Raw genomic sequence first — 15328 nt, 5'->3', positions numbered from 1 at the left:
TATATATAATATAATATATATATATTCTATTATAAATATATATATATATATATATATTGTATATTAATTGTATATCCTATATACATATAATATATACTCTATATATATTGTATATATATATATATATATATATATATATATATATTGTATATTATATACATATATATATATATATATATATATATATATATGTGTGTGTGTGTGTATTTATATATATATATATATATACTATATATAGATATATATAATATATATATTATTATTCACATATGGAAATAAAATTAATTATTAATTTATGTACATTATATTTTCATATATATAGGGATTTCTACAGAACCAAAATATTCCTACTGATTCATTTTGGTAGAATGAAAGCAAACCTTTACAGAAAGACTCAGATTACTTTTATTACCACAATTATCTTTTTGGCCTCAAGTCACTGACCACACGAAGGCTGATTTCACGCGACGTTCAGAGGGTTACAGTGCAGCACATCATTGCATCCTCCAACCAAAAATATACAAAGATGTCCTTTTATAAGGCCATGGCGTCATTCAGCCAAAAATAGATAAATATATGCACTTTTCAACACGGAAAAAAATAAGACGTCAAGTGAATAGGGCCCGACCGCACTTTAATTTTATGTCAACGTATTTTATCTGAGATTCAGTTTTAATTATAATTTTAACGTTGGATGAACAGGTCCGTCTTTGAGAAAACGCTTCGTCATCTGATGTCCTCTCGTAGTTATGTTCCAGACTCCACTGGAGGTATTTCTACTATGTATTTGTGTGTGTATTATATATATATATATATATATATATATATATATATATATATAATATACACACATATATACACATAAACATTGTCACATGCGCCGGATTATTTTTTATTATCAGATACTTGAGTATTCACTATACCTTGAGAATAAGTTACATCCGAAGGGATTTGTTATAAACTGATGTGTTTCGTCCTCGGACAGGATTCGATTCTGGGTCTTTGCTTCAGTAACGACTATAGTGCGTGTTTGTTTGTTTATATATATATGTATATATATTATATATATATATATATATATATATATATATATATATTGATTTGCGTCTAAAGTGTACTATTTTTTGAAGTAAGAGGGTCTTTTGTTATTACTTTGTTATCTGGTTAGTTTAGTCTAGGCAGTTTTTAATTCTGTACAAAATAACTAGCTTTACAAGAACGCCGTGTATAGTACGCAAATACAAAACACACGCACACACTCACGAGAACAACCGATATTCTTTCAGACTAGAATAACGTATAGGGATGTTATTTACTTGAAGAATCTTATTTCCCTTAAGTTTATATGCACAGTGTAGACATTCGTGAGCTCCTGGTTGGGTATGACAGTATTATAAAAAAAATTTGTGGTTTAAAATTAAAAATGTTATTAAAGGGTTACTTAGTTATCATTAACCTTAATCGCGTTATGTTGGTAGTCCTCTTTCGCAGAGCACATAATACTATAATTTAAGGTTTAGTTTTCTTGTAAAAGTAAAAAAAAAAAAAAAACCTTTTATGCGTTCGAATGCAAAGTAACATTTTGAGTAGGTATGTACCGCGATTCATAGGTTTTAAGAATAGTTTATATATATATATATATATATATATATATATGTACACACACACACACACACACATATATATATATATATATATATATATATATATATATATATATATATATATATATTTGTATAACCTAGTAAGAATAGTCTTAAATATTTTGCAGTTGAGGTAAGGGTAAGAATAATTGAGCTATCAACATGTTATGATGAGTTGTATAATTTTAAAAATGTGTTAATGTATGTCAAATCTATATACAAATTAGATTTTGTTATACAAATGATTTTTTTAGTAATATCGTTACATGGCAGACTCCGTATTGAAAGGAAGACCCATTTTCTTTAGGCACCCTGTAAATACCAACGAGTATGCTTACGTTTTCTTTGAAAGACTTCCCGTAAGGGGGGACTAATTTCGTGCAATTGCACATCTGACATAATATAAGATGTTGATTATTATTATTATATTTTTGTTCTCCGTTGTAAACAGTATTATAATCACAACGGCAGTAGTTGATAGGGAGTTAACAATCAGCAAGATGACGGCATTGGAATGGAATAAAGATAGTTCGAAATGTACTTTTTATTTCCAGGAACTTCGAATAGGCCTACCTTATAAAATTTCGAATTATTGAACACGGATGATAGGTATCCAAAAATGAAGCAGTAAAAAGCTTTTCACTGTATAAGTCTGGTCAATTTAGGCTGTATAAGGTTTAGTATCGTCGAATGACTGATTCAAGTTCCTGTAGCGTTATAATTTTTAACATTTGTTCCTTGAGTCTCGTAGTTACATTGCAGGCTATAGCCTACCATGTTCAGTTTCTTTTTTGTCATAGATATTTGTTATCATTAACTGCTATTGCTGTCTGCTTATCCAGCTTCTAAATCTTTCTTGATGCTATTTCCTCAATTTTACCTGCATAAATATATTTAAAGATAAAATGTAACTGCTTTTAATTAAAGACTGACATCCATGAGAAGGTCTAGAGAGGGTTTTGACAAGAAATTCTTTTAATTTGAACGCATTTGTTAATTGTTTAAAATAAATATCTAAGAGACGTGTAAATTGCCTAATCGTGGTTTTTCCTAGCACTATACAAATATGTTATTAGTGAAGATTTTTATGATTAAAATAGAGCTTATCATTACTAAATTTTTGTATTCCCTCCAGAGTGGAAGCGAATACTGGACGTGTTCGGACTGCACTTGTACTTCAACAGGCACCTTTTACACCTGTCCAGAATGCCGAAGCCTTCAGGATCTCTTCGTCTTCGATGACACTCGTCCGCCTTCAGAAGAGGAACTCCCTCTTGACGAAATATTGAGGAGGAGGTCAAGGTCAAGGAGCAAGTCAGGGTCGAAAGGAAGAGATGGAGTCTCCAAAAGTCGACGATCGAGGTGAGGGTCATTTTGAGTTGATTACCCAATAAATGGTTTCGTTCATGTAAGCTTCGATCCACAACCGTCAACGAACAACCATGTGTTCCGCAAGGTTGGGGCGGCGTACCGTCAGTGCACCTCATGGGTTGCACTGTAGGCATTACTAAAGGTTCTTTGCAGCGTCCCTTCAGCCCTTTTCATTCCCTTTACTATACCTCTGTTCATATTATCTTCCTTCCATCTTGCTATCCATCCTCTCTAACTGTTGTTTCATAGTGCATCTGCGAAGTTTTCCTCCTGTTACACCTTTCAAAACGACCCACTCTCAATTTCCCTTCCAGCGCTGAATGACCTCATGGGTCCTATACTCTGTTTTTTTCCATCTGTCCACCCGCCTGAGGTGTTTGCGTATGGTAACACTGTGTCCCGGGCTTTAGATAGTTATGCTGTGTAAGTTTTAGGTAAATAAAAGGATATCTGTTCGTACATTTGCAACTGAAAAGTATTTTAATAATTTACTGTATACGAATTACACTGTTAATGTTGAAATAGGGTTATTATTATTGTTGAATGTAAGCTGAATGTAACTATCTAAAGCCCGGGACGCAGTGTTACCATACGCAAACACCACACACTGGTGGACAGATGGAAAAAAACCGAGTATAGTACTTGGCCTTCGGCCTAAACTATATTCCAACAAACATGTGCATAATTCACGACTTAGATCAACAGAGGCACAGTGGATTTGTAAGGAATCGTCCTTCACCCTTCCCTGTTCCAGTTGTGGTTTCTCTTGTTCCAGTATAAAATTAAACCATAGATACATTGTTATAAGGTTTAGAAGGTCTGTAAGCAAAACTGAATTTAACGATATTCGGTCTCGAAAATTCGTTACGACGGCAAAATCAGCCAATCCTGTTAGCTTATAAAATAAATATTTATTCTTATAAAATAAATATTTACCTGTTGCTATCTGTTACATTTCCGATATACCAACCATATCTACCATTCTCACGTGAGACTTCACTACATGTGACTCCCGTTATTGGTGATGTAAGTGTAATTATCACTTTACGTTACTTGGGACGTCCCAAGTTGAAGTCCCCACTTTTCTTATTTCTGTAAGTACGGGTGCACTGTTTTTCTTTAAACTTTCAGGTTGTCGTTTTGACTTTATTTGCGTTGTTAAAAAGCGTTTTATCAGTTTCTCCCAGATATGAAGTATTAGTTTTTTCGTGCCAAAATTACTCGTAGCTGTTTTTTTAACCCTTCTTTTTGTACTCGTCAATTACCTAATTAATTTTCCTTTCTTGCAGTAAACCATCACACTGTTGGTCATTTTCTCAATTTAAAGATTTTCATTTACAAGGTTGGGCATTCAACTGTACGTTTTTTAAACTACACATTTAACTTTTTTTTAAGTAATGACTCGTTTGGCCCTCCTTTTTTCAGGCAACAGTTGCGTACATAATTATTCTTTTTTTCTTGTAACAATACTCTCAAATACTTAATTTCCATGCTATAATTACTTGTTCAACTTTTCTTATTTTCCTTGCTGTGATTACTATCGCAACTCCTTTTTTCTTGCAACAGTTGCTCATTTAACTCATCTTTATTCTTGCGAAGATTCCTCATTTCATTGATCTTTGAAGCTTCCCGTCATTGCCATCAAAATCTTCCTTGCAGGTCCCGAAGTCGATCCTCCTCTAAGGGCCCCGATGAAAAAGAACCCCGCACGAAGACGAAAACTTCGACGCTTCCGAAACGCCGTCGGGATGCTCCGCAGGACCATCCCGATGCCATCGAGCGGGCCAGGTCAAGGTCGCGGTCCAGGTCAAAGTCCCTGACTCGAGAAATTGTAGCATCTTTCAAGGAGTTCAGGGATAAGGTCACAAGAGGAAGGTATGTTTTTGGGAGTGTTTGCGGGGATTGTGTGTGTGTGTAGAGAGAGAGAGAGAGAGAGAGAGAGAGAGAGAGAGAGAGAGAGAGAGAGGTGGGGGTGGGGTTGAGTGGGGTTGGGGTGGGGGTGGGGGAGGGTGGGGCCGGAATCTTGGAGTTGTTATAACGAAATATGTTCACTTGAAAGTGTAGCCGTCTGATTTGACCAGCAATTCTTAATTTGTGAAGATAAAGACTTCAAAAAGTAGAGATTGTATGCCCTTATACATGGAAGCATATATGCATTGTGTATTTCTGGCAGTATATAATTATATCATGCCGCGAAATTACATGTATTCTTTTAGATTAGACCTATCATGCCTTACGTCTTACAATTCAGTCGTATAATCAGAGGTTCCTCAAGAAACCCATATTCTCTTCATCGTGAGCATGAACCCGAATTATGGGGTAGTAGTTGATTCACTGTACTACCTAATTGTCAGGTAGGTCCCATTTGGAAGCGACCGTTGAGGGAAACCATATACAATCTGAAGAATGGGAAGGGGCCTGATGCTTGATAGAATAACCGTTTTAAGAGTGTCTGACAAGGGTGTGGAAGAGTGTTCTATGGCATGAAGAAAGGTTGTAAAAAGTAAGAATTATGCAAGTTTATAACCCATAATAAATCGTAAGGAAGGAATGTGAAATGGATTAAAAAAATAAAAATGGTGAAAGTGATGTTTCCATTAGAATGTGTCCAAGTAGAGTAATTGCTATGGTGTACGCGTACTAATTTGCTACAGGTAAGGTATTTTCACGAATGAGGTTGTAAGAGAAATTAGGCATGAACAAGAGTGTCTTAGCATTAGGAGTTAAAAAAGGGATTGTGAATGACAGGTATGCAGATGATACTATTGCCGAGTGAGAGGGAGAAGAGGCTGCAAAGACTATACTCTGTTTTTTTTCATCTGTCCATCCGAATGTGGTGTTTTTGTATGGTAACACTGAGTCCCGGGCTTTAAATAGTTACGCTGCGTAAGTTTTAGGTAAATAAAGGATATCTGGTTGTACATTTGCTACTGAAAAGTGTTTTAATAATTTACTGTATGCGAATTACATCGTTAATATTCGAAATAGGATATTGTTATTATTGTTGAATGTAAGCTGCCTTTTCGGGGTGGCGAATGGAACAGCCAGACGCAAATTCCATCAAACAGATGCTAAACCAAGTTACGCCATATCGTATCTGGCTGAAACGCACTTTATAAAAATTAACAGTACATACTGATATACTTACATATAATGAAGTAATACGTTGACATCTTGCCGTAGTGAACAGCGAGAGAAGCAATTTTCCCGCCACTGCGTCTGGCTGTTCCATTCGCCACCCCGAAAAGGGAGCTTACATTCAACAATAATAACAATAACCTGTTTCGAATATTAACGGTGTAATTCGCATACAGTAAATTATTAAAACACTTTTCAGTTGCAAATGTACACCCAGATATCCTTTTATTTACCTAAAACTTACACGTAGCGCAACTATTTAAAGCCCGGGGCGCAGTGTTACCATACAAAAACACCACATTCGGATGGACAGATGAAAAAAAACAGAGTATAGTGAAAGAGGCCAAGTCTGAAATTGCTTGCGGTATAACCTGCGCTTTCTATGTAGTGAATAAAAGGACTATTATAACTGAAGATTTAGCATTAAGAATGTTGGTGGTTTGGTCATTTGGCAAAATGAGAGGCCAAGTCTGTTTTTAGGAGATGAAAGTTGATAGGCGAGTTTAAGGTAGTAGGTATTAGATATTAATATAGGTGAATGAAAGAAAATTGGCTGAAATTGCTTGCGGTATAACCTGCGCTTTCTGTGTTGTGAATAAAAGGACTGCTGTAACTGAAGATTTTAGCATTAAGAATGTTGGTGGTCTGGTCATATGACAAAATGAGAGTTAGCTTGTCAAGAGGCTGTCTAATTTGAAAAGCTCTAGAAAGTGAATGGCTGACGGATGCCAGGAGCGTTAGAATGAAAAGGCCTTGAAATCACGGAAGGTCAAGTATCTGTTAGTTCCTCGTTGGATGAGTAGTTTACGTGCTTGCCTACCGATTCGGTCGTCGCGAGTTCGACTCCCCGCTCTGCCACCGTGGAATCAGAGGAATTTATTTCTGGATTAGAAATTGTTTTCTCGATACAATGTGGTTCGGATCCCACATTAAGCTGTAAGTCCCGTTGCTAGGTAACCAACTGGTTCCTAGCCACGTTAAAATATCTAATCCTTCGGGCTAGTCCTAGGAGAACTGTTACTCAGCTCAGTGGTCTGGTTAAACTAAGGTATCTGGAAGCAAGATCATGTGAATGGTGTGTTATAATATAAGCTAAATTATTTTTAAGAGATCACATGGTAAAAGGACAGAGACAATTAACCCTTTATACCTTTTTTAGGTCGCGGTCGAAATCAGGCGAACGGAAAGCAACAGAGGCAGAACGAGAAAAGGAGAAAGAGGCTGCAAAGGGAGAGGACAAGGCCGAGGAAGAACCTTCTGATCGTCACCCTCCTCCTCCCCCTCCCCCATCGGAGGGGACAGGCCGCCCTGTCAATTTAGGAAATGGCGACGTACGAATTCCTATTCACATTCACGTGGATGCTCGGGATGGCAGTATCGCGACGCCAGAGAAACAGGTAATGAAAATTTCTGCAACGTAACACATTTTTTCCAACTATGAGACTTTTCTCTCCTTATGAAAGTTGGCTACAGAGGTGTTAACCTTCCATCTCTTTGCAAATCTTGTGGAAGCGCGGTTGCAAGCCCCATGCCCCTCTGCACCCTGGCAATCAACAGAGGCACAATAGGATTTATTTCAGGAAATGGGCCCGAGTCGACTCTCCCCGTGGTATCTATCCCGGGTCTCTTTTTCTTGAGGTTTATTTGTTTACATATAAAATCCAATGGGACGGATAATTCTGTGTTTTTTCTAGCCTAAGCCTGATTAAAGAAATAAAAAGAAGGGGTATTTAAAATGAGTGGAGCTCAGCCTCTCCGAAGAAATAGACCTGATTCATGATTGGCTGACTGAAGGATTTAGGGATTATTGACATCGTAACATTAAAGGTCGTAGGGCACAGTAATTTCGAAGGAAGCTATAAGCCTTCTTCCTGAATAACTGATTCAATGATTTGTGGTTTTCTGATATTGTAACATCAGTGGTCATTGACGCCAAAGTCTGCTTCGGGATGGGTGGATTTTGGGTGATAACTCAGAATTCAACTGTAAGGACCTCGAAGGCAATGGAACATTGCTGGATCTAAAGAGCACATTCGATTGTCTAGTAAAAATTCAGCCTCTTCAATTACTTCAGTTTTTTTTTTGTTTTATTTTGGTCGCATCGTTCTAGTTACTCATCGATGTAACCTGTTATTTTGAAGAACCTAATTGTTGCATAAAAATTTAAATGCCCGTGTGAGTTAGTTGGTAGCACTTTCGTCAGGCGTTCCTAGGCAAGAGGTCGTTCTTCGACATGAGAGACATTGATGATATGTCCACTTTCTCTCTCTCTCTCTCTCTCTCTCTCTCTCTCTCTCTCTCTCTCTCTCTCTCTCATACACCAGTATTAACTATAGTGTAATTCAGCTACTGTATTGAAGTTTTACCAAAACAAGAACTACCTGTAGGCGGGTAGTGCAGTCAGTGGACCTCATGCGGTACACTGTAGGCATTACTTCAGGTTCTTTGCAGCATGCCCTCAACCCCTAGCTGCAACCACTTTCGTTCCCTTTACTGTACCCCCTTTCATATTCTCTTTCTTCATCTTACTTTCCACCCTCTCCTAACACTTGATTCATAATGGAACTGCAAGGTTTTCCTCCTGTTACACCTTCCAAACCTTTTACTGTTAATTTCCATTTCAGCGCCGAATGACCTCAGAGGTCCCAGTGCTTGTCCTTTGGCCTAAATTTTATATTCATCTCAACTCAACCAGAACAAGATCATTAATTGTGTAATCCGAATGCCAGTGTTGTTTACATTTATGTTGAAGGAGACGGAGTGTAAATATAAACGTAAATGTCTTCAGAATACATACAACGAACGCTGATTGAAGTAATGTTAATGATGTCATGGGTGACCTAGCTTTTTTTTTCTATTTTCGTTTTAGTAACCCTTGTTTGTGAAGTGCCAATAAAGGACATACTTAACAACATTCGTCAGCTGGTTCATCTTTTGTATGTATATCTTCTTATAAACCAGTAATGAATCTTTAGGACTTCTCGTCAAAGAAGGCAGATGGAAGATTTTTTTAGCTTACTTGGCTTTGTACTGATTCTAGATCTTTATTCTCCGTAGGCGAGTAGTACCGTTAGTGCACTTTATGCGGTGCGCTGTAGGTATTATTCAAGGTTTTTTGTAGCGTCCCTTCGGCCCCTATCTGCAACCCCTGTCATTCCTTTTACTGTACCTCCTTTCATATTCTGTCTTCCGTCCTACTTTCCACCCTTTCCTTAGTGCAATAGCGAGGTTTTTCTCCTGTTTCACCTTTCAAAACCTTTGCGCTCTCAATTTTCCTTTCAGCGCTGAATAGCCTCTTAGATCCCAGCGCTTGGCCTTTGGCCGAAATTCTATATTCCATTCCATTCCATTCTAGATCTGTTTATTTCACATGGCAGTCTGGCGAAACATCTTTGTGATTTTGTCTGTATTGTCTGACAGATCAAACAGCTCTGTATAGTACATTTACCGTGGGATGTAACTTCGTGTTCAGATTGCTGACAGTATTAAATCTCTTGTCTGGCAGCGTTTATGATCAGTTTATGACCGTTCATGTTTTGCCCTAGATTCCATGAAACCGTTTTTGAGTTCTGCTTACTTAAACATTTAAATGCGATATCTGAAACTATTCCTAAAGCCAGGTCTCGATGAGTAAGTGTTCGTACGCATCTTGTAGCACCTTGCTCAAAGAAGGGATTCAGTTTATGGGTGTGTTATATTATAACCATGAGTAGTTTGTTTTTTCCTTATAATTTCCAATAGGGTTATTATGGATTGATCTGAAAAACCTAATTATGAATGCTTATCTTTTTTTTTTATAAAAAAAATTGCAACCACTTCCCACCCATTGTAGGTTTTGCATATTATATCCTTGAAATCGTTATGCACAGTAAAATAAGCGATCATATATGATCTTATTGTATATTATGAAATAAATATTTTAAAGTCATTATTTACTGATTTACTGAAAAATAAAATTGGTCGCATTACCTTACAAATTAAGGAAGCTTACGATTAGACAATGTACTTGAGACCAACTCTCATTGAAGTTTTGCCAATCACCTTCCGTTGCACACAGGAATATGATACTTATTCGTTTATTTTTATTTCACTGAATTCATTTAACAATCATCAAGCATACAGGAAGTATTCAGAAGAAAAGGCTTAATATTTGAGGACTAGGACGTAGATCCTTGTGACAGATATACCATGAATATGAGGATCAGGACTTAAGTCCTTGTGCCAAATGAGTATAAATATATGGGGACCAGAATTCAAGATAATGTGAAAAATATACTTTGGATATATTAGGACCAGGGTATCGGCTGTGTGAAAGTATATTATGAATGTTTGAAGACCAGAACTTAGCACTGTGTAGGACCAAGTATTGGAATATGAATATACAAAATATATATTCCCACTCAAAATTGTAAGGTAACAGTTCAGTAAGTACACGTTTTAACGCGAATAATTTACTTGTCCAGGAGAAATGGAAGGAAGTTTCCTCCGAAAAGGTGACGACGCGCCTGGTCTTTCATGGAGGCGACGGCCAAGGAGACAGAACGCTTACCTTAGAGCAGATCACGTCCCTGAGGGCGCCAGAGAGTGGCACCTCAACGGATATAGCCAAAGACACCGTGAGGTAGGTGTAAGAAACTGGTGTCTGTTTCTTTCAAATGATATCTATTTCTTTTCTTTATCATCACTGCTTATGCTGTTTTCAAGATCATCCAGTGCTTATTCTGTTGTGTTTGTTAGTTTCGCACTATATTCTGGTGTGATTTGAGTCTTACTATGAATTTTGCAAGCTTGGTAATCTTTCACTGCACACGATTTGCTTTATGCCACTGGCGGTTTACCTACCACTGAAGCGCTTCAGGAAACAGTTAATGATTTTGCTTATGTTTTTCCTCATAGGTAAGCTTTATTAATTACAAGAGTTAATTGACTGCTGCCGGTTAGAGAAACCTCATTTTTCTCATACATTTTTACAAGGCGTTTCAAATTGAAGTTATAGTCTGATCTAGTGAAATGAAGCTTTTCATTTAGAGAAGAAATGATTTTTCGTAGAACATATTTTAAAGTAGTTTGTGGAATGAGACAACAACAGCCAGGTTTTTCCCTAATGCACCTGACTTAGCCGCTTCGATAAGCACTAGGCTTTGGTAGGTATTTGTAACTGCCTGTTACAAATCCGCCTCGGAAGTGTTGAACACCTAAGGAAAATGATTGGACTCAGATGCACCACCACTTCCTGTAAATAATCTTCGTAACTGCTTTATAATTACTGTACATGGCTACTGCTTTGTATGGCAAAGAGCTTCTGGAAATTGCATGAGTTCTAAGCAAGGTTGTGACTTGAGAACTACCCTCGATCCTCTTGCAAGCCTTTGATTTATCCCTTTTCCTGTAGAATGACTTGATTTTATTCCCTCTCGTGAGCTTTTCCCTGCAGCTTTTGTGATATACACAGACAAAAAATGTAAGCAAATCTCAAGAAAAAAATAAATCGACGGTTACTTTGCCTTATTCATACACTAGTATGATTAAATTGTGAAAGAAAGGGAGCTGTTTATATTACGAATAGAGTTGATGTAAAGATTACGATATTTTAAATGTTGTGACTTTTGTTAGTGCATCTTGAGTTATTATTGTTTTTTATGAAATAGCGAGAATGCCAAAATGTATATTTTGCTTTAGCTTAATTATTTTTTGTATCTTGATGGGGAAAAGAAGAAAAGAATGTGATTCTATGTAAAAGTCAGTTGCATAGAAACACAAATTTTGTTTGCTAAAATATCGTTATAGCATATTGAAAATCTTCTGATTTTTTTTTTTTTTTTTTACTTTTCCACAGTTTGCTTCAGCTTTCATTTTTTATTTTTTTATCTGCACATGTATATACGTATATGTATCTTTGGCTGTGGGCATTTTGTGTTATTTTGGTGGTGGGGTGACTGTCTAATATCTGTCAGGTGAACTTGGTAACTTCAGTAGATATAACTGTTTCGTGTTTTGCTTACCACTCCTCTTTTCTCTCTTTTCTTGGCGCTTCCAGGTGGAAAGTTCCACCTCGTAGTTCCGCTGCTGACTCAGCTGTGCTGCAAACTTCTCCTTCTGTACAGTCCCAAAACTTAGGCACTGCTCCTCCAGTTTCTCCTACTGTGTCAACTGATTCTTCAAACATTGCTCAAAAATCAGTAACTAAATCTCCTCTCAGTGTGTCGATTGAGAGAGTTCCATCAGTAGAGCGTTTAGTATTGGGATCTCCCACAAGCACACTTGTTGCAGCTGCCTCTCCTGCGGCTATGGATTTGTTGATGGAATCTGTAAAAAGAGGACCGCTTGAAGCACTGAGCAATTTGATTTCTCCAGTCGTTGCTGACCCATCTGCATTGCTGTCAGGTGCTGAAGCATCAAAAAGACCTCTCTTTGGAAAATTGGAACACAGCACTTTAGCCACCCAGAGGTTTCTCCCAGAAACTTCTGCTACAAGTAAAAGTTCTGAACCTGCAAAAGACCCTGCCAGTTTATCTCATCCTGTTGAACAGTCATCTATGGCAGATAATTATCAAAAGGGAAAAGTAGAGGAGATTGTTATGGAAGACACATTTCAGCGTGATGAGAAATGGCCTTTGCCACCCAGCGAACCAGACATTCCTGGACTATTTGAGCAACAGCCTTCAAGTGTTCACGATTTGCAGAAACTTTCAAGTTCTCTTGAAGATTTGCCTCTCCCTCCTCCCCCTAGACCTCCTACTCCAACCTTAATTGACATACCTGAAATACCTCCTCCCCGCCCACCTGAACCTGTAGAGGCCCTTAGTGACATTCAGAATAACAACTATTTAGGCATACAGGACCCAACCTTACCCCGACCCTTCCAACCTCTTGTGCATGAAGTAGCACCACCTCGTCCTTCTCTTCCTGCCATGAGTGAGGTTTATGAAGACATGTATGAGCATGCACCTCCTCCAAGACCCGATCCTCCAAGTGACGACGCTGATGATGAGAGGGAACCAACACCTCCTAGGCCAGAACCTCCTCTGGAGTATGCATTCCCCTTCCTCCCACGTCCTCTTTTGCCCACTATTCGTGAGACTTCACCGGCGCCACGTGAGGGCTCTCCTCCAGTAAGAGAAATTAAAACTGAAATAAATATGAAAAAACCGCCCCATCCCAGGCAAAAACGTTCTGTAATAAAAAGTTTTACTCCTCCCAGACCCACTGAGGCAGATATGACCGACTTGCCAACACCAACGATGCCCACTCCTCAAGAAGTTGTCGAAGTGGTGGAAGAAGCGGAGATGTTAGCCCCTGTTGAACCCGTCCCAGTGCCCTCCTCTCCTTCAGATCATCCTTGTACTTCCACCTCTCCTGAGAAATCTGGGACTCAAGAGGAGTCTGATGATGGCGCAGCAGATGTTCCTCCTAGTCCTCCCCCACCAGGTAAGTTTGTCTTTACGGAGGATCTTTGATGTTTCTTCGTAGCAAAGTACTCCTAATAAACTGAATATCTCGTACAGTTTACATGTAGATGACTACATCATTTTATGAGTTTACTAATTAGTGACTTTGAATGAGCAATACAAATTCTATTCTGTAAAGAAGATTTCTTTTATACTCGAATGCTGTCTTGAGTGGACTGATAAGCGAAATTATGTCCTCCTTGATGTCAGTGTTAGTTACAAAGAATCATGTTAATTCTGATTATTGTTTTGATCAGGAAATTAGTCATGGTTTTCGGTTAATACTTTGGATAGAAGCACTTCCTCATGAATACTGCCTAGTTTGTAAATGATATATATTTTTTAAATACTGTTCTGATGTGGAATTCCAGTTTGTTTTTCCCGGATACATTTCTTTGCAAGGTGGCATTTACACTTGCCTAACTGTTAATCATCTTAATTTCCATTTATACGCATTTTCAAAACCCAATACAGTATAATATGAAGATCCGCATCTTATAGTTATAGTATATCCTTTTTCAAATGATTCATTAAATATCTCGCTTTTTTATTAATCAAACGTTGATCATCAGCCTTTACATAGTGGTTTACGTAGAGTGAAAGTAATTTTGCTTCTTATAACGATTGTTCGCAGATGAGTATCACATTATTTCATCGGCTTAAGGTCTGTCGTAGGTTACAGTTCGTTGAAGTTTCCGTTAAAAAAGAAATTACCAGCGATTTCCTCTTTAAGTGGAAAGATGTAAACTGATCCACCGCACAATCTTGAATTTCAAGTTTATTGCCTTTTAGATCAGGCAGCAGTATGCTTGCATGCATAGGAAATGCCTTTGGAACGCATTGCATACCATCCTCCAATATTAAGAGGGACTTACGGGATTCGCTCTTTTGATACTACTGGAAAGACTGATCAATGCAGTTTTTCTTGTTTGCTTATTCATTAAGCTTATTGTATTATGAAGATAATTTAAGTATTGTTAGTGTCATGTACATTCGTTCACCAGCACTAAATCATGTTCATACTTATATGAGCACAGATAATTTCAGTTGTAGTTTGCGCATTAAAATTAGTCTTTTGTCATTCTCAGTCAACGACTAAGCGATGGGACTTATACCAACTGCTATTAGAGGAACGACAATTGCTGATTATTTTTTGTGTGTTACTTGTCTAAAATGACGTGATATATTCTAGAATTTCTGGTACTTTTGGCATGTCAGTCGTCAATACTGATGTTTTTAAAAATATAGGCATTTTGTTACCCCATACATCGCAGCTATACCTTATTATGTTGTATATAGAGCTGACGTTGAATATCCACAGCCGATTTCTTCTTAAACTATGGGTGGTGAGCATCATGGGCTTCCACCCATCATGATTAGCTTTAGTAATATTGGCTGCGGATTTAAAGAAAACAGACTTATAAAGAAAAACATGTCTGCAAGGTTAAGAGAGGCAGTGTATTTATGTATGTTTATATGTAAATAGTTATCATAACATCATAAAAATTTTCATGTCATCTTATACATGAAATTAGTTCTCTCTGCTTTCCCCTGAACTGCGTTCATTCTGCTTGAACTCCAATCAGTCTAAGTCTTTATCTGTACTCTTTATCCATGATTCTGTGGCTTTTCCTCACAGGTTTTCTGCCGCTTCTATATTTACTGCTTTTTACACCAACTTTTCTCCATCCTTTTGTATCACTTGTACTTACTATCTCAATCTTTGAG

General features: G+C 37.5%; 1 protein-coding gene across 1 annotated transcript in view; it reads left to right on the top strand.

Annotated features, from left to right (window-relative positions):
• LOC135215411 (titin-like) overlaps positions 1-15328 on the top strand; it is a 499003-nt gene that overhangs the window by 200474 nt on the left and 283201 nt on the right. The window contains 5 exon segments of the mRNA XM_064250021.1: positions 2779-3005; positions 4674-4889; positions 7312-7549; positions 10616-10773; positions 12190-13580. Coding sequence (XP_064106091.1) covers positions 2779-3005; positions 4674-4889; positions 7312-7549; positions 10616-10773; positions 12190-13580 — 2230 coding nt within the window.

Source organism: Macrobrachium nipponense, chromosome 19, assembly GCF_015104395.2.
Source record: "Macrobrachium nipponense isolate FS-2020 chromosome 19, ASM1510439v2, whole genome shotgun sequence".
In the NCBI taxonomy this organism is placed as follows: domain Eukaryota; kingdom Metazoa; phylum Arthropoda; class Malacostraca; order Decapoda; family Palaemonidae; genus Macrobrachium; species Macrobrachium nipponense.
This window is presented reverse-complemented; position numbering and strand designations above follow the sequence as displayed.